The 23,313-nt window shown below is 45.0% G+C and overlaps 2 protein-coding genes and 2 non-coding genes across 4 annotated transcripts; 3 read left to right on the forward strand and 1 right to left on the reverse strand.

Annotated features, from left to right (window-relative positions):
- The first annotated feature begins 236 nt into the window (after window positions 1-236).
- On the forward strand, window positions 237-308 carry TRNAC-GCA (transfer RNA cysteine (anticodon GCA)). Its single transcript has one exon. It is a non-coding gene; the product is annotated as a tRNA-Cys (tRNA).
- An 8,973-nt stretch (window positions 309-9,281) lies between these two features.
- On the reverse strand, window positions 9,282-10,061 carry LOC130708623 (KRAB domain-containing protein 5-like; the record flags this gene model as incomplete). The annotated part of the gene is made up of 3 exons (XM_057550433.1): window positions 10,054-10,061; window positions 9,603-9,890; window positions 9,282-9,369 (listed from the first exon to the last, which is right to left on the reverse strand). Coding segments are annotated over exons 1-3 (384 nt in total), but the record flags the coding sequence as incomplete, so codon positions are not given.
- Window positions 10,062-14,433: 4,372 nt separating this feature from the next.
- Window positions 14,434-14,505, forward strand: TRNAC-GCA (transfer RNA cysteine (anticodon GCA)). The gene has a single exon. It is a non-coding gene; the product is annotated as a tRNA-Cys (tRNA).
- Window positions 14,506-21,102: 6,597 nt separating this feature from the next.
- On the forward strand, window positions 21,103-21,680 carry LOC103009528 (60S ribosomal protein L17-like). The gene has a single exon (XM_057550276.1). The coding sequence runs from the start codon at window positions 21,103-21,105 to the stop codon at window positions 21,655-21,657; it is 555 nt and encodes a 184-aa protein (XP_057406259.1). The 3' UTR covers window positions 21,658-21,680.
- The last annotated feature ends 1,633 nt before the right edge of the window (window positions 21,681-23,313 follow it).

Here is a 23,313-nt window from a genome sequence, read left to right on the forward strand (position 1 = left end):
GATAATTAGTTTCACACAGAAGAAAAAAGAAAACAAACAAACAGCTGACATTCAGTCTGTAGAGGAATCATCCAACAAAATGAAGGGGAGGTTGGTGACCAGAGAGCGTCGCTGAGGGATGCAGTTCCGCAGGTTCTCACCAGCTCGCTGAGAACAGCTGATAATTACAGTGTACAGCATACCTGGGTATTGAGACATACTGAAATGATGCAAGTTAAGGACCTGGAATCTGTGTTGGGGGTATAGCTCAGGGGTAGAGCATTTGACTGCAGATCAAGAGGTCCCCGGTTCAAATCCGGGTGCCCCCTGTAGGTTTTCTTTCCATCCTGAATCCACACAGGTGGTCACTGTAGACCTCCTCAGTACCGACACCCGCCCCTTGTTAGGTAGCTCTCTAAATTTGGCTACATTCCTCTAGAGGGGCTTAGCAGACAGGACAGGAGAGGGGAGAAAAGGTAGGAAAGGTCATCTTCTGACTCAGGAAATGGGTGGAAGTTTTCCTCATCCAGAATTAGAGGTTTTGTCTTGACCCGAGGAGAAACGTGTGTGCTAGGTCAGTTCTCCCATTTACTATTTCTCTTTTCAAGTGAGTTAATAGGCAGGAAGGTCCAGGGAGCCGACTGAATTAGTAGCTGTGCCCCCAGAGACTCTGAGGAGGGATCTGGATACCTTTATTTTAAAAACAACACATACTCTACTCTTCCTCCCCTTCAAGCACTAGCCAATCGGACAGACACGTTTGGGGGAAGACGATACTGGATGATTCTAAAGGGCATTTTGCCTAATCGTGTATGATTATCAAAGCCAGTGCCCTTTGCAGGGGCCTGAGAAGCTGCCAGGTGGGCAAGGAGGGAGAGGGTGGGAAGGAGACCTGGTGGGAAAGGCATTCATCTGCCATGGGGCAGACCCCCGGCTTCGTGGAAGGCCACGAATCCCCAGGTGGCTGGCTGAGTTACAGATCCAGGTAGCATTATGGGTGGAAAGATGCTTTTTAGATAATAACAGCTCATAGGTAGATCATTTACACATGGATCATGGGGCCTCTGATTCATAATCCAGGTAGCCCTACCTGCTATCACTTTAAAAAAAAATTAATAGACATTGTTTTTTAGAGCAGTTTTAGGTTTACAGAAAAATTGAGCAGAAAGTATAGCGAGTTCCCCTCTACCCCTCACCTCAGCTGCCCCCTCCCAGTTGCCCCATCATTAACATTTTACATTAGTGTGACATTTGATAAAAATGGTGAATGAATATTGATACGTTATGATTAACCGAAGTCCATGGTTTACATTAAGGTTCATGCTTTGTGTTGTACAGTTTTGTAGAGTTTTGTGGGTTTTTGGCAAATGCATAACGTCATGTACGCACAATTGCAATATCACGCAGAATAGTTTCACTGCCCTAAAAATTCCCCCTGCTATACTTATTCATCCTTCTCTCCCTCCCCAACAAATCCCTGGCAACCACTGATCTGTTTGCTGTCTTCACAGTTTTGCCTTTTCCAGAATGTCATATAGCCGGAAGTATACAATTTGTAGCCTTTTCAGACTGGCCTCTTTCACTTAGTATGCATGTAATGTTCCTCCACATCTTTTCATGGACTGACAGCTCAGTTCTTTTTATCGCTGAGTAATATTCCACTGTGTGGACCTGGGTGACTGGAGGTCTGCGGAGGGAAGAGGCACACGCAGGGCTTGAGCCCTCCCGCCCTGGGGCAGAGGGAAAGAGAGGTCTCTGGCCACACACCAGGGCCCCTTGGTCCCAGGATTGTGGGCCCCCAAATAATAGCCTTTATGCCTCATCTCAGCTTCCCGGGTGGCGCTACCCGAAGGATTCAGGGCTGCCGCCTCTGGGTCGCTATCTCCCCTGGGTTCAGCGCAGCCCCTAGGACACCGCCTCAGGCGGGGACCAGACCCGGGAGAGCGGAGGAGAGCGGAGTGCGCGATGGAGGGGTCAGTGAAAGAAGGAGGCTGGGGCTGGGGAGGATGGCGCAGAGCAGGGGAGCGGGGAGAGGAGGGAAGGAAGGAAGGATGGGGTGGGCGGGGGTCCCAGCCCTGGAAGCCCTAGTTCTCAAGGCTGTTGCCTCCCTACTCGCGGCCTGCAGTTCTGCTTGCAGCTAGAGTGGAAATGCTCTTATTAGACAAGGAGGGGCCTCTGGGGGCTGGAAAGGTGAACTCGTGGCCCGAGAATGGTCTCCAGTCAGTTTGTGGTGGGTGTGTCCGTTTCAGAGGTGGACGTGGAATGAATCAAATTTACGGTAACTACAGAATGCTTGGGTGTGGTAACACGAGAAATAAGGTAAGGAGAAGCCATTGCAAAGGAACGTGGTATGGCTCAGGGTTAGAGCCTTTGCCTCCAAACCAAGAGGTCAGTGGTTCAAATCTGCGTGCTTTCTAGTGCCTTGCTTTATTGTCAAATACAGGTAAATGGCTTTGCTGCTAGCACATCTACTTAAAAACATGACTTACGTGGCCCTCGCCACCACTTTTCCCCAGACTGTGTTGTTTTTTCAGATGTCTTCTCTGCTCTGTCACAGTGAAGTGTGGTAGGTTGACCTATGGGCTGTAATTCACCTCTCTCTGTTTCTGTGCCTTCTGATTTGTGACTTTTCTCTTTCTCCTCCAGAAGCCGGTGTGCTCTTCATCCCTTTGCTCTGTGCTCGGCAGAATATCTCAGTCTAGGCCAGTCAGGAGACAGAAACTACACAGTAATTTAAACAAGGGAAGTTTATTATAAAGAATCATTGTGCTATGAAAATAGGATAACTCAAGGTGCAAAGAAAACTCTAAAGGTACCCTTGAGGTGAGGGGTCCAAGCAAGGGCAAATTTGGAAGGGGAACCCCTCCCCAAAGCTAGGATCCAGACCTCATGGAGGAAGGTGGGGTCGCGGCCCACTCACCAGGTTGCCCCAGCCAGACCCGTTCATGGTTGCCAGGCAAGCAGGAAGCAGCCTTTGGGGACACAGGTAAGCCATGTGGAAGTGTGAGTCCTGGAGCGTGCAGTGTCTGCGCCTGGAGGATGTGGGAACCAGACCTCTGGGCAGAGGCAAGCCGAGGCTGGCAGGCAGGTACACAGAGGGGGTCGGGGGCCTGGGAGTGGGGTTGGGGGTGGGGTATGGAGGTGGTCACCAGCCCAGCGAGGTCACCAAGGGATTTCATTCTCTGGGCGTGTGCCTGGGGCAGAGCACACCAGGTGTCCTTACACACCTGCACCACTGCCCAACCTGCAGCAGGAGCCAGAGAGAGAAGACCCCTTTCTCCTGCAGTGTCCCTCCTGCGCCCTCTACTGACAACTGTTGACATTGTGCTCGCTTAAAGGAGAAATGCTTAAAGAATCCAGTCCCTTATCCCACAGCAGGTACAGAAGGGTGAATTTGGAGCTGCCAGTCAATAAATTGATAACTGGCACGCCACGTGACGTGTTTTGGCCAACAGGATGTTGGTAGGTATGATACAAGCAGGGCCTTGAGATCTACTTGCAAGGTTGGGTTTGCCCTCTGGGACTTCCACCCTTACCCTGAGATGCGCTTGCCCTGTAAGGTTCTCTCCTTCGGCCTGGGCCCCAACATGAACACACAAGGCCCAGCCCTGAGCCCAATTCGCTGAGAGGAGCCAAGGCCAGCTAGACCCACAGCTTGAAGCCCACCCACCCGGCCAAGCCCAGCCTAGACCAGCTGATTCAAATTCAACCTGCAAACCCATGGGCGTGACAATAAATGCTTATCATTGTGTGTTACTGGTTGGGGGTGGCTTGTTATGCAACATTGTTGTGAATAAGACTGGCGAATCCTGAAAGCGGTATCTAGGCGGAGGCTCTGGCTATACCCAAATGCAGAAGGGAGCGTGGCCATTTCTTTTGCATACCCAGTTTCTGTGACTTTGTGTGCTTCCTATTTTGTTCAGTCTTTGACTGTAAATGTTTATTGCGATAAGTCTGTTCCTGTACTGTCACTGCATTTGGCATATGTGAGGGATGGATAACTTATCTTTTAAGTTCATATGTTTCCAGATCAAGAGATCTTATGTAGATCTCACCTGGATCTTATGTAGATCCTGGACTTTGTCTGACTGCCTGAGGCTCTGGGGACTTGGGATAAAGCTGAGTATATTTTGCACGTGGGAGAGATGTAAATCATTATGACCGAGAGGGCAGACCATGGTAGATTAAACAGTTAGCCCCAGTTCTTCACTTATTCTATCTGTGCCCTTTGCCACAAGACTTTTCAGATCCTCCCATTAGAAGTGGGATATATTTCCCTGCCTCTGATTTACGGCTTGGTCCTGTGACTGGCTTTGACTGATGGGATGTTAGCTCACGTGATACAAGCAGAGGCTTGCAACCTGCTTGCATTGTTGGGCTTGCCTTTTTGCGTTTCTGCCATTGCCCTGAAAAAAAACTTCCCCTGCTAGCTGCTACTCCTCCAACTGGGACTCCAGAATGAACAGACAGAAACCAAGCACAGACGGACCCACAGCTTGAAGCAGGGCCACCAGGTAAAGCCCAGCCTAGATCCACTGTTTAGTATCCATGCGGCTGCCCTATGAACATGAAAATAAATGCTTATTGTTGCACGAATCAGAATCTTGGGATGATTTGTTCTGAAGCATTACTGTGGGAATACCTGACTAATACAGCTATGATTCTTACAGTCTTTTCCCCTCCCCCCCTGCACTGCTCACCAGGATCTGAGTGAGGGGAGAGGATGAGACTTCAGTTTTTGAAGGAATTCAGTTTGTGGCTACAGGGTAGAAAAGTGCCTATTAGCCAAGTGAGGGGTCTCTGGGGAATGGAAAGATGAACTCATGGCCAGAAGTCAGTCTCTAGTCAGTTTGTGGTGGGTCTGCCAGTTTCCACAGGCTGACTGGGAATGAACAGGTTACAGCACACTGCACACATGTGAAATAAGCCAAGGAGGACCTTCAGTCAGGTGTGGGGCTATAGCACAGGGAGAGAGAGTTTGACTGCAGAGTATAGAGGTCCTGGGTTCAAAACTGGGTGTGCCCTGTGGGTGGCTTCTTTTATTGCCAGATACAGATAAATGACCTTTCCTATTTAACATTTTTCTTACTGTGAGTCACCGTCATCACCACTCTTCTGTGGTCATTGTCAGCTTTCTCAGGTGGCTTGCATTCTCTGGCACAGATCATGGTTCTGGCTTTAATGATCTGCGTGTATTTCAGTTCCTAATGAGTTCCTCTTCTTTAAAGTTTACGTCATGGAGGACACACTGAATGAGAAGTTACCCAGCTTGACTGCACCAGAATTACTTAGGGAACCTTATTAAAAATAGAGATTAGCAGGGGGAAGGGGCAATATAGGAGTAGGGGATTAAGAGGTACAAACTATTAGGTTATAAGGTAAGCTACAAGGATATATTGTACAACACAAGGAATATAGCCAATATTTTATAATAACTATAAATGGAATATAACCTTTAAAAATTGTGAATCACTACATTGTACACCTGTAACTTATCCAACGTTGTACATCAATTATGCTTCAATAAAAAGATAAAATTTTTAAAAATTTAAAAAATATAGATTAGCCCCAGAAATTCTGACTTAGCAGAACTGATGAGGGGCATGTGAACTTTTTTTGGGGAAGCACACTCCCCTGCTAACCTTGATCCTAAAATCCAGTGATTCTAAGTGGCTGGAAAATTATTTTGAAACTTACAACACTGTATAATTCTAAACAACATCTGGTGGCAAACATCAATGATTTTCAAGCTAGTGCCTTCAGCCCAGGACTGAGGGAAGGTAGGATGCAGGGCTGTAGGCATAGACCATAGCCAGGTGTGCAGAGGTGGGAGAATGTGGGAAAGGTGAGGACAGCACGGGCATGGTAGAGTGGTAACAGGTTGTAGTGGCACAATACTGCCGGTGTGGTGACAGCCCATAAGTAGTAACTCAGCTCCCTGCATTGATGTTCAGAATTGAAACAAGCTTATAGACGCCACTGGTTGTTTCTAAGTAAAGCATTTGATTGATGATTCAGAGGTCCCTCATTTCAATTCAGATGCATTGCTTTCTTTTTCTTTTTACCCCAAACTTTCAACCCTTTTTCCATGTTTTGAGGATTCTTGATTGTGTGAGCCCTGGTGGAAGAAATGGCTCTGCTTACAGCTGCAGAAGCCAAAGTTAAAGTCTATTTTCTCCCTCTGTCCCCCTGGCACTTCTGACTCACATTATATTTACTCGTAGACTGAGTGACACAAATCCCAGGGTTGGCAGAGGTCAGGCATCACCCAGCAGCGCCCTAACCAGTGTGACTTGCCCAACAGACTGGCTGGGTTCCTTTGGACCATCCCTGCTTCATGAACCCGCATCTCCAACCTTCCTTCAGTGACGTGAGCTCCCCAACACCAGACAATGCTTGTCCTGCCAGTTTCTATTTCTGTGACAATGTGCTTAGGCTGATACAATAATTGGAGTGAGTTGCAGGCAAAAAAACCTTAAAGAAAATGGGGCAGATGTAGGATTGGTTTTCTGTCCTACTTGGGACCGAAGAAAGTGGAAATCCAGTTGATTCTTCAGGGCTGAGAATCTGGGAGCCCAAGGCTCTCAGTGGTAAAGTAGCTGATTAATTGATCACATAGATGCAATTGGCCATCTGGATTCGAGGCTGGTTATTCATCTGGTAGGCATTTAATGGCTGTTTATGACTGGCGTCCATTCTGATTGGTCAGTGTCTGTGGTCATAGTTAAAGATTTTGAGTATCACCTCTTCTTGGACAAAACTTTCAGAGACCAACTGTTGTTCTAGAACAGTAGGAAGGGCCGAGTCTGATGGCTTTGGGAAGCTCAAAGACATACAATGGAAAGCTCAAATGTCTACATCCTCTTCTCCTGACTGAGAGGGAAATGGACAGACTTCCCAAAGACTGCACTAGAAAACTCAGCTTGTGGGACTTCCCTGGTGGCGTAGTGGTTAAGAATCTGCCTGCCAATGCAGGGAACACGGGTTTGAGCCCAGATCCGGGAAGAACCCGCATGCCGCGGAGCAACTAAGCCCATGCGCTGCAACTACTGAAGCCCGTGCGCCTAGAGCCCATGCTCCGCAACAAGAGAGACCTCTGCAATGAGAAGCCTGTGCACCGCAACAAAGAGTAGCCCCCGCTTGCCACAACTAGAGAAAGCCCGTGCGCAGCAACAAAGACCCAATGCAGCCCGAAAAAAAAAAAAAAACCTCAGCTCGTGCTGCTGAATGACTGAGACTGCTGAAAAACGAAGGCGAAATCGCCGAATTACAATACTAGTTGGGTTCACAGTTTACCCCGTTTCTCCTATCAGTGGCCACTTCAGTGATAGCCACTCCAGCAAAGTGTCAGAGACTGTCAGGACACCTCCTCAAACTTGAGAGACTAGTTGCTACATCTTGCCCTCACCTTAGCTTTTATTGGGAATGTTTCCTGTTATTCAGGAAATGGTGCCAAGGATGATAAAATACTTAGACACTAAGGGTCTCCCTGCATAGTTGTGTAGAACTAGTGGTTACTAGTTGCCAAGTTCTACATATATGTACATATGTTTTCATATTTGTAGATAATCCCCAAAGCTTTTTAAAAAGTATTTAACTCATGCCCACACGCACGTGCACGCACACACGCGCACACACACACACACACACACACACACACACACAACTTTGACATCTCATTTGAATGTCTGTGATGGCCTAGCTTTTCTGTATCTTAATTTTTTAAAGTTTTTTGGCTGCGCGGCACAGGCATGAGCCTCAGTTTTTATTTTTATTTTTTATTTATTCTTTTAAATTAAAAAAAAATTGGGGGCACGCTGCACAGGCATGTGGGATATGCACAACCGGGGATCGAACCCATACCCCTTACAGTGGAAGTGTGGAGTCCTAACCACTGGACAGCCAGGGAAGTCCCTGGGCTTTCTATTTCTTATCCAACAATAAACTGAGCTTTGTAATAAGAGAAACAGCCTTGGTACTGAGTTCAAAGGGATATTTGGCAGAAGCAAAAGGTAAAGAATAGGAAAGTACTGAACTCCCAATTTGTCTATTCCCTCATATGTCCAATTGTGACAACATAAAACTCTTAGACGAGAAATAGGCAAAACATTCTCTGACATAAATCATACCAATGTTTTCTTAGGTCAGTCTCCCAAGGCAATAGAAATAAAAGCAAAAAATAAACAAATGGGACCTAACTAAACTTAAAAGCTTTTGTATAGCAAAGGAAACCATAAACAAAATGAAAAAATAACCTATGGAGTGGGAGAAAATATTTGCAAATGATGCAACCAACAAGAGCTTAATTTCCAAAATATACAAACAGCTCATACAACTCAGTAACAAAAAACCAAACAACCCAATTGAAAAATGGGCAGAAGATCTAACTAGCCATTTCTCCAAAGAAGACATACAGATGGCCAACAAGTACAGGAAAAGATGCTCAACATCGCTAATTATTAGAGAAATGCAAATCAAAACTACAATGAGGTACCACCTCACACCGGTCAGAATGGCCATCATTACGAAGTCCACAAACAACAAATGCTGGAGAGACTGTGGAGAAACGGGAACCCTCCTACTTACACTGTTGCTGGGAAGGTAAATTGGTGCAGCCACTATGGAGAACAGTATGGAGGTTCCTCAAAAAACTCAAAATAGAGTCGCCACATGATCCAGCAATCACAATCCTGGGCATATATCCAGAGAAAACTGTAATTCGAAAAGATACATGCACCCCAGTGTTCATTGCAGCACTACTTAAAATAGCCAAAACATGGACGCAACCTAATGTCCATCAACAGGTGAATGGATAAAGAAGATGTGGTACCTATCTATATACAATGGAATACTACTCAGCCTTAGAAAAAGAATGAAATAATGCCATTTGCAGCAACATGGATGGACCTAGAGATTATCATACTAAGTGAAGTAAGTCAGAGAAAAACAAATACCATATCATGTCACTTATATGTGGAATCTAAAATACGACACAAATGAACTTATCTGCGAAACAGAAACAGATTCACAGACGCAGAACAGACTTGCAGTTGCCAAGGGGGATGGGGTAGGGGGGTGGATTGGGAGTTTGGGATTAGTAGATGCAAACTATTATATAGAGAATGGATGAACAACTGTATAGTACGGGGAACTATATTCAAGATCCTGTGATAAACCATAATGGAAAAGAATATATGTATAACTGAGTCACTTCGCTGTACAGTAAAAATTAACACAACATTGTATATCAACTATACTTGAATAAAATAAATTTTAAAAATAAAAATAAATAAATAAAATCTCTGATTTTCAAACATGTTTGAATGAAGGTTTAATCCAATCCTATATTCGAAATGGTTTGAATGATTATTTGCAGCATAGACCAGATGACTTTCCAGATTTTTCCAAATATCCTTTCAGATAATATGTAAAAAATGATGTGGGTTTTTAAAAAATGAGGTGGGTTTTTGCTTGCAAAAACATATTTTCTGCAAAAGTTACTGACAAAGTGGGGCTTTTCTCAATTTGCTTTATATACTTGATTTCTTTTGGCGGTCATGTTTTTATTATGGACTTTCATTATTGTCACAAGTTGGTTATGTCCATAATAACATCCTTTCTACCCTTCACATTCTCCTTTACAGTCCCAGTCTTTCATTAAGTATAAATTCCCAAGGCCACAGCTTCGATACTTTCCCAGTAGCACTTTTTTGAACAAATCTTCTATGTCTGGCTTTTTTGGCAACAAACCCTGGGTGTCATGAGAAGACAGAGCTGGGTGTATGGCTGCTGTCTCCTTTCTCTTCACATCCCAGGGACCCTTCTTTTGCTCCAGAAAGATGACCAGTTCTGGCTTAGAGACAATGAGAACCAAGGAGACCAGGTTCCTACAGTTCTCTAATATCACATCCCTGTACAATCGCCATTGAGTGAGGTCGAGGCATTCTCATGTTCCTGAGAGAATTTTAAGGTCACATGTCTGAATGTCAACAGTCCCTGAGAACCTGCCATTTCCTCCTATTCCTCCTCCTGCTATGGGATGCTTTCTCAGGCAATACTGTGTTGAGAAATTACACCTGCATCTTGAGAATAGGCCTTCAAAGGTGTCAGAACAACTCCTTTAATTGCTCCCTTGAAGGACTTGAAATGCTAAAAAGGCCAACCTCTTCTGTCCTTTGTCTCAGGAGAGATTCAGGAATGAATCTTCTGAGCAGTGAACAAAAAATGACTTCCTTATCATCTTATTTATTATATTTTTTCTTTTTGGCCACACCACACAGCATGCAAAACTTCCCTGACCAGGGATCGAACCCATGCCCCCTGCAGTGGAAACAAGGAGTCTTAACCACTGGACCACCAGGGTAGTCCCACTTTATCATTTTAAAATATTCCTTTTATCTGTAGAAATTCTTATTGACTTAAAGTCTATTTTGCATCATATTAATATCTACACTAGCCTTTTTGTTTAGTATCGCATAATATATCTTTATTTATACTTTCACTTTCCACTTTTCTGTGCCCCTATATTTAAGGTGATGTTCATGTAAGTAGCTTATGGTGGGTTTTATTTTCTCAAGTCTAAAATCTTATGTTTTAATTGGAGTTTCTTTGTTTTTTTGTTTTTTTGTTTTTGGCTGCACCGTGCCACATGCAGGATCTTGGTTCCCCGGTCAGGGATCGAACCTGTGCCCCCTGCAGTGGGAGCACGAGGTCTTAACCACTGGATTGCCAGGGAATTCCCTTTAATTGGAGTTTAATAAATTTGTTCTTAAAGTAATTATTGTTGTATAGAATTCTAGTTGGGCTGTTATTTTCTTTCAGCACTGTAAAAATCTTATTCCATTGTCTCCTGGATACCATAGTTTCTACTGAGAAGTTAGCTGTAAATCATAAAATTCGCATTTATTTCACAGGCTGTTTTTTAGATTTCTCTCTCTCTTTTTAAAAATCAGTTTTCTGATGATGTATCTAAATGTAGTTTTCTTTGTATTTATCTTCCTTTTGACTCACAGAGCTCCTTAAATAAGTGGGTTGATTTTTTTCATCAGTTTTGGAAAGCACTCAGCAATTATTCCTTTAAATCTTGATTCTGCCTCATTTTCTTTCTTATTTCCTTTTGGGATTTCAAAAATATGTGAGTTAGAGCTTTTAACTGTTCCATTTGTCTCCTTTTTCAGGGGGTCCATTCTTCCCCTTTTTTAACTTCAATTTAAGTATTTTTCTATTGGTTTGTTTTCCTGTTTACTAATCCTGTGATCTACTGTGCCCAAGTTTCTGTTAAACACATGCATTAAATTCTTAATGTTAAATGTTATACTTTTTAGTTTTGTAATTTCTTTTTTATTTTTTCTTATAAATTATGTGGTGAAATTCTCCATACTTTATCCATTTTCTCCATTTTCCTGTTTTCTTGAATATATCATTAAAGTTATTTTAAATTCTATTATAATCCAACATCTAGATCACTTGCTTATATTGTCTGTTTTTCTCTTGGATTTTGTTTGTATGGCTCTGTCTCCTTGTATATCTAGTAATTTTTATTGAATGCCAGACATTGTGCATTAAAAGAATGAAGGCTCCAGATGAAATTATATCCCACTAGACAGAGTTCACTCTTTTTCTGAAATAAAGATATAGTTTAGAGCTGATTATCTTAAACCAATAAGGAAATGAGCAGTCTTTCCTGCTAAGAAAAACAAAATGCAGTTTGGGTAATACTCCTTTTACCTGTGTCTTATCCCAGTTCTAGAGTGTGGCCCTCCCAGGTTTTCAACTGCACCCCTGGCAGGTCTTTGCCTCTTCAGCCCTGAAATACAGGAATATCCACTTTTCTTTTTAGAGGATTTGGGCTTAGATTTCTAGCCTCTTGATTCATGGAGCTTCACAATGCATCAATTATCTTGAGGGAGGGAAACAAGTTACATGTTTAAGAAGTCCAAACTCTCCATTTTTTTTTCACTCCAGCGCTGCACAGTTGCCAAAAGCTCTTTCGATTTTTCTGTTTCCTGGCACCTCTGTGCTGGAGCAAACACTGCAAGATCATACTCTATCAGGGCGCAGGATTGGCAATTTCCTAGGGAAACAGTGGCTGCAGATCATCAGTGTCAATGCTCTGGTGCCTTTAAGGTGTAAATTTTATTGCTTAACTGACTTTCCTGGTTCTTCTGGTCAGGAGTCCAGGCATGCCAAAACTCCTTCATCCTACCTTGAAGAAAATTCCACGAATGTAGTTTTAAGACTTATTTTTTGATAGAAACAGGACATCAACAATTAGAAAGGCCTGATGATAAAACTGAACTCTTTAACTCCAGCTCTCTTTTTTTTCTTCTAGTTCTTTTATGTATTTTTAATATTTTATTAAAAATTTTTATACAATTTTTAAAGGTTACTTTGCATTTCAGTTATTACAAAATATTGGCTATATTCCCTGTGTTGTACAATACGTCTTTGAGTCTATCTTACACCTCATACCAATTCTCTTTTTTATTTTCAGGAAAAGAATAGGAGTGTCTCTAAGTGAGCACAGAAGACCAATGTGAGAGAAAGCCTGATAGTGGACCACCAAGAGGATAGTGATTAGCTTAACTTTCTCCTAGGAAGAAATTTGATTCTAAACTATAATTCTTGATGAGTAAGCATCAAAATATTAACATTTGTTAAACTGATGACGTTACAGGAAATTTTTTTCTTGATGCTTACTTGTTTTCTAACTTGTTAATCTTTTAACATTTCACATATTATATTCTTAAATTCTATAAGGCACATTAGAGAGATTCAAAGAAATTGTATTCTCTGTATTGGAAGTGTATTTCCTGTCTAATCAAAATAATTAGATTATTGCTCCAAGAAGAAAAAGAAGAAAACATCCTTTCTTTGCCCTGATCATTCTTTGCAAATCACAATGAGTTTTGGGCTCCAGCCTCCCTGACATCATTCCTACAGTTCTTTGCTTCCATGTGCTATGCCCCTTTGGATGATTGTTCTTTCTCTGAATCCTTGGGATCCAGGGGAAAAGTCCACAGAGGAAGAGATCCCTGGTTCAGGGCATACGGGAGGCCTGAGTTTGGGAGCTCAAATAGCCAGTCTCTGTGCCTGGTCCCAGCCCACCCAGCTGCTCTGAGCTGATGGTTTGGGACCAGCAGGATGCTGTGATCTCTCTGGCAAAGCATCTCCCTTTCAAAGCCAAGGAGTAGAAAATGAGAAAGGGAGAAGCGCAGAGAATAAGAAATACAAGACAAAGCCCAAAGTACACCAATGTGCAGAGGTTGAGAGTGAGATTGAGAGAGAGTACAGGGAGTGGGTTAGCAAAGATAAAACCAAGTAGGAGGGAAGGAAAGAGGGAAGATTCCAGCTCTAAACAATGATTCTCTGGGTTGGTGCCTCACACAGGTGTTGAGAAGGAGGCTGCAGGGTTCTGGGCAGGGAAGATTCCTAGAAGTCATGTGATAGGTCTTTGGGGAAGGACACAGCAAGTTCAAAGCCAGATAGGATCTGTCTAAATGAGGTTAGTCAGTCTGTTCTCACTAGTTCACTAGAAATGAGGAGAAATTACAATGCACATTGGATCCTCAGGTGGGACAACACCAGAAATCAGGAAAGTCTAAACAAATAAGGGGATATAGTTCAAGGCAGAACATTTGACTGTACATCACGTACTCTCTGGCTCAAGTCTGTGAGTCACCTGTTGGCCCTCCCTCTTGTTCTGACCACCTGTTTGCATTCACTCTGTCCTTTGTCTATGCTCTAGGGACCATAAACCTCTCTCATTCCCACTTCATCATTTTTCCATGCATTGCATCCTCTCTTTAGGTTACTTTTTCCATCTGACACTGGAAGGATGCAGCAAATGGAGAGGGAAGAGGAAGAAGAGGAGAGATAAAGGAGGCGGTTCTTCTCCTGCCCAATATGTTTAGTGCAAAGACGCCCTTAAGCATACCCATGGATTCTAGTTGTGACTTGGTCATTAATCTGTTGTGTTTTGTTTGGGTATGATTTTAATTACTACTGTCATTTTTGTCAGATCTGTACCATGAAGATTAAATCAATAGCTCCAAAACTATCTGTGAGTCAGAATCATCAGGAGCTTGTTAGAAGCACACACTGTCCCCACGTCCCCTTCCCAGAGAGTCTGGTTTAGGGATTCTCAGGTGGGGCCCAAGAGCATTTACCTTTGTCCAGCCCTGCCCTTTCCACTGTAACCTCAAAGAGTCTGTTGAGTAGCCAATGCTTTGAGTCCTGTTCTTCTAGGTGGGTCTGAAGGATGTTGCAGCTGCAAACCTCAGTGAGTTCAACGCCAGTGCCTTCAGCCAGGGGAAGGGGGTGGGCACAGTGAGAAGAGCATCCATTTGCAGGGGTGTAGGATGGCAGAGCACTAGCAAGTACACACCTCAAAACGTGACACCCAGGGTGTGGCTCTGCAGGTTTAGGGTGCTTATTAAATATAGGTGAGTAGGTGGAGGTATAGCTCAGGGGTAGAGCATTTGACTGCAGATCAAGAGGTCCCTGGTTCAAATCCAGGTGCCCCCTGCCCAAGTTTGCTTTTACTCACTGAACACAGTGTTCTACCTCTAGCTTTTTCCACCACATTGATTCAGCCTGCAAAGGGAAGAAGAAGCAGGGCAAATCTTCACCAGAACCCTTCCCTTGACACCTGCAGCTCTAGATGAACCCGATTTCTTCAAGGAGGAGTCAGTTCTCATAGGTCCTGTAGTGAATGTTTATTCCCTTTTCTTTTTTCTTTTTTTGCCCAGCATGTGAATCCTCTTAACTCCTTTTTTGGGGAATTCACAATTGTCTCAGTCTTGGAGGAAGACAGGAACCTGTCTGTGGCTGAGGAAGACAAAAATGCCAGGAGAAAGAGAGAGAGATTGAGTTTTTTATTTTGAATTTTATTTTATTTATTTTTTTATATGGCAGGTTCTTATCAGTTATCTCTTTTATACATATTAGTGTATATATGTCAATCCCAATCCCCCAATCCATCCCCCCAACACCCCCGCCCCGCCACTTTCCCCCCTTGGTGTCCATACGTTTGTTGAGAGAGATTGATTTGAAGGAATTGGCTCACATGACATTGAGGGCTCTGGCGAGTCTTAATCTTGCAGGTCAGCAGGCTGGAGACCCAGGGAAGAGTTGACATTGCAGTTTGAGTCCGAAGGCCATCTGGAGGCAGAGTTCCCTATTTCTCAGGGGACTTCAGTCTTTTTCTCTTAAGGCTTTCAACTGATTGCATGGGGCCCATCCACATTATGGAGGGTCATCTGCTTTACTCAGAGTCTACTGATGTAAATGTAAATCACATCTAAAAAAAAATCTTCATAGCAACATCTAGATTAGTGTTTGACCAAAATCTGGGTACCAGAACCTAAACAAGTTGACACAAAATTAACCAGCACAATTGGTAATGCCTTAAGCTTGGCCAACTATATGCCCATAAATAAGACTATGAATGTAGAATAAATCACACCTAGAAGTAGGAGAACTTGGAATTCATTCTGGAGGTGGCAGAGGTGTGGCAAGGACAATGAGGCCATTGGCTGCAGCCAGTATCCATTGTGGTGACAGCAATGGCTCCCTTACCAGGACCTGCTGAAATCCTGCCCACTTTATGAGCATTTTATGAGGGAAACTCTTTTGGCCTCCATTCAGTGCTCTGAGCTCCTTGCCATCCTGGCAAGACTGCCTTCTGTGTTTCCATTAGCCTGGGATGGCCGCTTCTTTAATCAAAGTGTCCTGATTGGTACCAGGAATGAGTAATAGGCAGAAGATCCTCAGAGAAAAGATGGGAATGTGGTTTGATCCTGGCCTTATTGGACCTGAAGATAATGAAATCTAGGTAGTTGAGGGGATGCTAATCTAGGAGCCCATATGATATAGTAGAAAAAGCTGAGTGAATATTTGCTTCCTGTTTCCAAGGGATCAAGTCGAGTTCCCATGGAATACTAGAAGTGGCTTCAGGCCTGGATGGCTGATCCTAGCAGTTTAAAAGAAAGTTAATCATAAACTCAAGTGTCACTCTGTATGTACTGAAACCCGGGACTTTCTCTGACTGTACTGGGATCATCTCTCACCTCCGGTCACACAACCTGAAATAGCTGAAAACGGAAGCTGATCCTGAGGGTTGCCAAACATTAATGTCAGTGGAATCTACAGCTTTCAGCAGTCTCCTTGATGAAAATAGGTCTGTGGTTAAGAAAGGGTGGGACTTCAGAAATTACAGTGTGGATGTATGAGAGCATTTGGAAAACTCAAGTTATACCAAATCACCTATTGTACTGAATCTCCCTTGCCAGTCAAGGCAGCCCCTTCTCCCTGTCTGACAGCTGAATAGCCCAGATTGAGGGGTTTTCATTGCAAGAGGCCATCAGTTGCCCCACCCCTCATTGTCCCTTGATGTACAGCTACCAAAAGACCTTAGCTGACTCTGGGTACCAATTGCTGGGAGGTGAAGATTCACACATGAAAATAATTTCAAACTGGCTAATTTATATCAGCAAAGATCTAGAGAACACACGTGGGTATGGATTCTTGGAGTATTTTGTAAAGTACGAAGAGTATAATTTTAAGTAAGTCTGAATTTTTTTTTCTGAGTGTAGCCAATCAAGCTTCTAGTTAAAATACCACAGCTGGAGCAGCTGGGATAAACTTGTTTGCTCAGTTGTTGACTTGAACCAGGATTCACAGGAGGCAGATTCTAAATGCATGTGCAGTATAGAGATCCCTTGGTATACTGTGGAAAGAAGCCATAGACCTCCGGGGATAGGAAAACTGGAGCGGATTTATCATGTGTGACTTGCCCATCCAAACAACGACTCCCTTCACTAAAGTCTTGGAAGAGCACGGGTATGTGGAGCTTCTATGTCTTTGAAAAGCATTTTAGTAGCTGTTCCCTATAGACAGGGATGCTGGCTGGAGACATTACAGTGGAAAAGGATTCTCTGATTTGAGTGGGGACGGGAGGATCCTAGGGTGTCAGAGTTCAAGAAGTGTGATTCTTCACCTTCAGATGCAAGTTAAGGGTTACTCTACGTGGTCTGTGCCACACAGAGCTTGGTTGTGGTTGATTGGTCATGAGGTCCTTGGGGCTGACAATGGGAAGCCCACCCCAGTCCTACTTGATTTGTAGCTCCGAGCTAACCCAATAGTTAGCACAAAAGAGATTCCTGACCTCTCAGCCAGTTCCCAGATCTGAATCAGTTCAGAGACCCTGCATCCCTTGAAAGGGAAATCTGAGTAAAGGACTCTTCCAAAATATCCAACCATGGGATGTGCATCTTACTCCTAGATTTCCCCAAAGGGTCCTTCAGCCATTTACCTGGAAACTCTTTACTGGGGAAAGGCAAATAGCCACGTATCTTTCGGATTATTGGTGTCTATTGCCTCTGTGAAGCTTCTGGAGGTCCAGTATTTGGGAGAACATCAGAATATCCCAGGAAAGACTACATCCTGCACCTTGCCCTGTTTAACCACCACCATCAAAGCTGATAGCCTCTCCTGGAGGATCCTATCAACCAAGGACTAGGCCATGAGCAGAGGGAGGAAGAGCAGAGAGCAGGAGATGTGAGCGGAACCTTAGGTCTGTCCGGCGGAGCCCAGGAGGAGGCTGCAGGGGAGACGGGGTCCTGAACGGGTCAGAGCAGATACGGCGTGGGAAGGAGGGAGCCTCAGTACCAACTACAAGCCAGGGCTTCACGAGCAGTGCCTTCAGCCTGGAATTTGAGAAGGCTGCAATATAGTGGGGGAAAGAGGTGGTGGGGCACCCAAGGGAGCAGCCTGTGGGAAGGAGAGGTGAGTTATTGGACACAAGAGGGTCCGTTAGCAGTGAGATCAGTCAGCCAGATCTACAGAGATGAGACCACGCAGTGTTTCTCAAACCTGACTCTACTTTCAAAATATTTGAGAACTTGTTAAAAATTCAGATTCCCTGGGGATCCTGATACACTACATCTGATAGGCACAGCCTCCTGTTAATCCCTCCAAAACTCCGAAGACTCTGAGAGGCAGCCAAAGTTTATGGGAACCACTCTTCACGAGGCTTCTAAAGACACTTCCAGCTGCAGATACCAAAGCTGGTGCCCTCAGCCAGGGAGCAACGTTAAACCATTGGCAGCTTGATATTGGCCATGGTGGGAGTACTTACAAATTGGCAAATACTGCAGATCAAACACTACTGATTGTCTTTTCTTTCCCCTTGAGCTGATTTACCAGTGCTTCACTCCGTAAGGCTACAGGCATAGATAGCTGCCAGGTACGGGGGCTGCGGGAAATGGAGCAGGGAGACAGGAGGGGCCAATTCACCAGGGCACGGGCTGCCAAGTGGCACACCTGACAAGCAAGCAGAGGTCTTAGCGTTGAAGTTCAGGACTTGGTCCAGGAGATGAAATGCGCTCATCAGATGAGATTCGTTCTTCTTAGTCAGGAAAGCAGGTCATGCCATCTCAGGTTCAAATCCGGGCTCTGAGTGTTGAGATTCCAGTTTCCTTTCACAGGCTGATCTACAGGAAGATCAGATCAGATCTACAGGAAGGCTCCTCTGCTCTGCTGCAGCCCCAGGTGACTTCCATAATCCATGTCCCCACTCACGTGGGCTGTGGGGAACGTTTTCTTTTATTGACAGCACAGCATCTGAACCCTATCACGTGTTTGGGGAATATGCAATTACGTGAATTTTACTGAAAGGCATATCCTCCTTTCTTACTCCATAAGCCAAAAATACTAGGCACTTGGTCTCCCACCGTCTGGTAACGAGGACTCGGGCATGTGTCCTCAGCAGAGCCACTGCAGACTTTGGACATTAAGTGAGTGAAACACGGAAGCAGGAGGAGTTGAGACTTCCTTCTGGTGACATGGATCTGGCATCGGCTCCAGCCTTACTCTTCTTCACAGACTGGGCCTCTGTGCAATCTTGGTTCCCCTCAGAGCCCATCGAGTGTCTACACCTCTTTCCCTTCAGGGTCGTGAACTACCTGACAAGGGCTGCCTCATCTGTTTCAAAATTAGTTTCTGGTTTTGCACCCAAATTTCCTACCTGGTACATATGTTGGTGTTAGGAGTGGGTTTCAGGCAACAGATCCTCATGAAAACGGTATTAATTACCCAGACTAGTTAAAACTAGAGTTAGGGGAAATCCAATGAGTTCTTCAGGCCTGGGAATCTGTCATAACCTATATCCCACACCGGCATGATGGGAAAGTAAATTATTGCTGGTGGTCATCAGGAATGCAGTGCCTACGGGGTAAGGTTTCCAGATACTTATGTGCTTCTTATCATTGAACTGGAAGCTGACTGATGCTAAAGGCACCAAAATAGTCTAGAAAAACAATGAAAATCCCAATGAGAAGAACCAAAATCTCTTCTCTCTAGCAGCCATATGACTTAGCAGAAAACCAAAGGCAGTGTTTGATTCTGCAAGACTGCTGAATGACAATGTCAGTTTAATTCACAGCTTCCCCAGTGTGAAAGCTTAGGGCTCTGATGTGGAAAGAGTGAGATCCCAGAGTTGTCATGAGGATTCATAAGAAGATTTGTAGAACCCCGAATATACCTCACCACAACAACTTCGGAACCTCCTTTGCCAGCTAAAGAAGCCCCTCCTTCTCTCCTGCGGATACTGTTCCTGCTTTACCTCCTCTCTCACCTCAACCCCCGCCCCGGCCCCTCTTTTTCTTTTGAGCTATAACCTGAGAAAATCCCACCCTACCCTGGAGAGCCAATTAAAAAGTCCCCCTCGCAGGTGAAGGCTTAAACGCAAAAATAATCACAAGACTCGGCTGATTTATAACAACAAAAGTCTAGGGAATGTGTGTGGAAATGAATTCTTGACAGCATTTGGCTGAGAAGGAAAAATCTAGTGATAAGCTCTGCCGAACTCTGGATCCAGTGTCCTACTTTGAGGAGCTGGGCATTATTTTTATTGTTTGCTCCACTTGTTCATCAAAACCAGGAATCAAAGTTGTTCAAGGACAGATGAAAGGGAGACGCCAGAAAATTCTTGAAGACTAAATCTAAAGACTTTAAGGGATTGGAAAGGTGGCATGTACCTATGATGCGTGACATGCCCCCACTCTCACCACAAAGCTTCAACCAACACAAGGGTTAGAAGACAGTCCCAACCATACAACCTTAAAAATGCATTATTTACTAGAGTTTTCGCATCTTTGAAAACCATTTGCATCACGTGTCTTTGTAGACTGGGAATGTTGGTGAGAGATGCTGTCATTGAAATATGTTCTCTAATTTGAATTAAGGATGGAGGTTCTTAGTGGAAGGGGCTAAAGGGTGCCCTTGATCACCACACCACACGCTGGCTGGAAGTGACTGCCTTGACAACCTGTAGGTCCACAGCCTTGATCCAAAGGGTCCCTCCCTGTGGAGTTCTTAGCACCTACCCAGGATGCACATTTCTGCAGCTTATTTTTCCATTTTCACAAACAACACTGCAATGCCCAACCGTGTACATGCATCTTTGCACACCCATATGAATAAAGCAAAGGCATGAATTTGTCTTTTGATTACCAAGTAGCCTTCCAGCAAAGATACATCAATTACATTCTCACCAGCCCTGTTTGGAAAGTACCCACCAACTTTTTAAGAATTACAGTCATTTTGCCGTGAAAGAAAGACCAATGCAGACATATGCGTGCTGTTATACCCCCAGTTCTTATCTTTACAGAACAGGACAGGGAACATTGCTAAGGGAGAAATGCAGCCTGAATAGGATGACAGCTGAAAGTAGCTGGAAATTGACTCAACCCCCATAGCAGCAAAAATTAGATCCCCCAGACTAGCGCTATATATTTTTAAGTTTGGAAGAATAGAAACCAAACTGTTACCAGCAGTTATTTTACTTGTGAGATTAATTTTTATTTTCTTCCTGATGCTTAATTGTGTTTTTAAATTTTTCTATATGTTTTTTAGTCAACAAATGTTTGTTGAAAACCTGTAATGTACTCAACAACAGGCAAGGCACTGACACGAGGTATTCTTAAAAGAAGCAATATTTTCTTTCTTCCCGCCTCCCTCCTCCTCTTCTTCTTCCTCCTTCTTCTTCTTACCATACAGAACTTATCCGTGTTATAAGAATAATCGGCTTTTCCAGTCAGCGGCCTGAGGTGACCTCTAAAAATGGTTCGCTATTCACTTGACGCAGAAAACCCCACAAAATCACGCAAATCGAGAGGTTCAAATCTTCGTGTTCACTTTAAGAACACTCGTGAAACAGCCCAGGCCAGTAAGGGTAGGCCTATCCGAAAGGCCACCGAGTATCTGACGGCTGTCACTTTAAAGAAGCAACGTGTGACGTTCCGTCGTTACAGTGGTGGAGTTGGTAGGTGTGCCCAGGCCAAACAGTGGGGCTGGACGCAGGGTCGGTGGCCCAAAAAGAGTGCTGAATTTTTACTGCACATGCTCAAAAATGCAGAGAGTAATGCTGAACTTGAGGGCTTAGATGTAGATTCTCTGGTCATTGAGCACATCCAGGTGAACAAAGCCCACAAGATGCGGCGCAGGACTTACAGAGCTCATGGTCGGATCAACCCATACATGAGCTCTCCCTGCCACACTGAGATGATCCTTACTGAAAAAGAACAGATTGCTCCTAAACCAGAAGAGGAGGTTGCCCAGAAGAAAAAGATATCCCAGAAGAAATTGAAGAAACAAAAACTTATGGCCCGGGAATAAATGCTGCAAAAAATAAATGCAAATAAAAGTTAAAATAAATAATCAAATCCCTTTCCTAACAGGACTTTTCCACGGTCCTCCATGGCCCCCTGGGTGGCAGCCATCCGATGTTTTAGCTGCTAAGAAGGGTCAGGTAGTGACATCACCGCCACGTATCTGCCGGAGGAAAGGAGCCCATCCTTCAGTGGGGGGTGGCCTGTCCTGCTGTGGGGCAAGGCTTGGCAAGGAGGGTCCCAAAAGTCCAGGCTTGGCACTGCTGCAGCTGTGCCCACCTGCTGGTCTGGGGCCTCCTGCAGGAACCGGGGCTGCATTTGGGCCTCGCGTGGAGGCTGCAGCCTTTGTGGCCAAATACCTGCCCTGGTGTCCACCAAGTCTCTGGAGACTCTGCCAAGGTCATGGGCTTGAGGGGAAAAGACCACAGAGGACGAGCTGGTAGAGGGACCCAAAGTCCCTCCCGTGTTTCTGGAGGGGACGGTGAGGTGGCCCCAGGTGGGCGCTGAGGGAGGGAAACCTCAGAGGAGGCTTCTGGGTTCCCACAAGGCACAGGGGAGCCATGAGTTCATGGCCAGAAAAGGGTCAGTTTGCAGTGAGACCTGTCTGCCAGGTGCCCAGGGGCAGACTAGGGGTGAATGGGAATGCCAGTGTGCTCTTGGTGGGGGGTGGGTGGCACACACTGGTGAACAGCACTAAACCACACTCCCCCCAGGGAGGGGCTACAGCTCCAGGGGAGAGCATTTGACTGCAGATCAGGAGGTCCCTGGTTCAAATCCCGGTGCCCCCTAATAAGCCTCCTTTTATCCCCTGAAACAGCTGCTGTCCCCCACACTGAAATCTCTAGGAGGACAGAAGAGAGAAGAGGTGGGCTCAGGACCCCTTGGTCACAGCCCTTCCTTTGTCACAAACCCAGATGGGCTCCGTCACCCAACCCCACTGTGCTGGTCAGTCCCTTTCTCGTGGCTTCAGGTGGACTTTTGAATTATTCCTTGTCAGCCCAGCACTGGAACGTCCTTCCTCTGTTTTAGCAGAAGAAGCTTCTGGGCACTCAAATGAGGGCCCAGTAGGAAAAGGAGCTTATGGTCAGGAGACAGTGGGCCAGCCAGGCCATGGGGCCAACCAGGGAGAAACAGAAATGACTGGGGTCCTGGAGGACCCCCTCCCTGGACAGGCCACAACCATGAGATGGTGTCACTTAGGAAAGGGTTTGAAGTGGGCTCCTGGGGCAGGGGAGGAGCATCTGACCGCAGATGAACAGGTGTGTAGTTCAGATTTTCAGGCCCCTGCAAGCTTATCTCATTTAGTACCAGACATCGGGTAGAAACCTTTCAGGTCGTCTCTTGGGAAGGCCTATCTCACTCCACCCAGGCAGGGCTCGGCCATGGGAGTGGGAAGCAGTGGGAAGGCAGCCGGCCAGGTCGTGCCTTGCCCCAGGGTTGGGGGAACAGGAAGAGCCTGTGACTAGCCATGTGGATCTGGCCCCAACCCTATTATTAATCAGGTGTGTGTGCTTGGACATGTCTCTTAATTACGGCCTCTTTTCAACCCTATAATACGGGGCCCAAAACTAAATTGGTGGTTCCTAATTTTCACTTTCCTTTGGGATCTTCTCAGGAGTTTGTTAAAAATAGAGTCCTTTGGTCTCACTCCCAACCCTTCTAA

Source organism: Balaenoptera acutorostrata, chromosome 7 (genome assembly GCF_949987535.1).
Source record: "Balaenoptera acutorostrata chromosome 7, mBalAcu1.1, whole genome shotgun sequence".
NCBI classification, from domain to species: Eukaryota; Metazoa; Chordata; class Mammalia; order Artiodactyla; family Balaenopteridae; genus Balaenoptera; species Balaenoptera acutorostrata.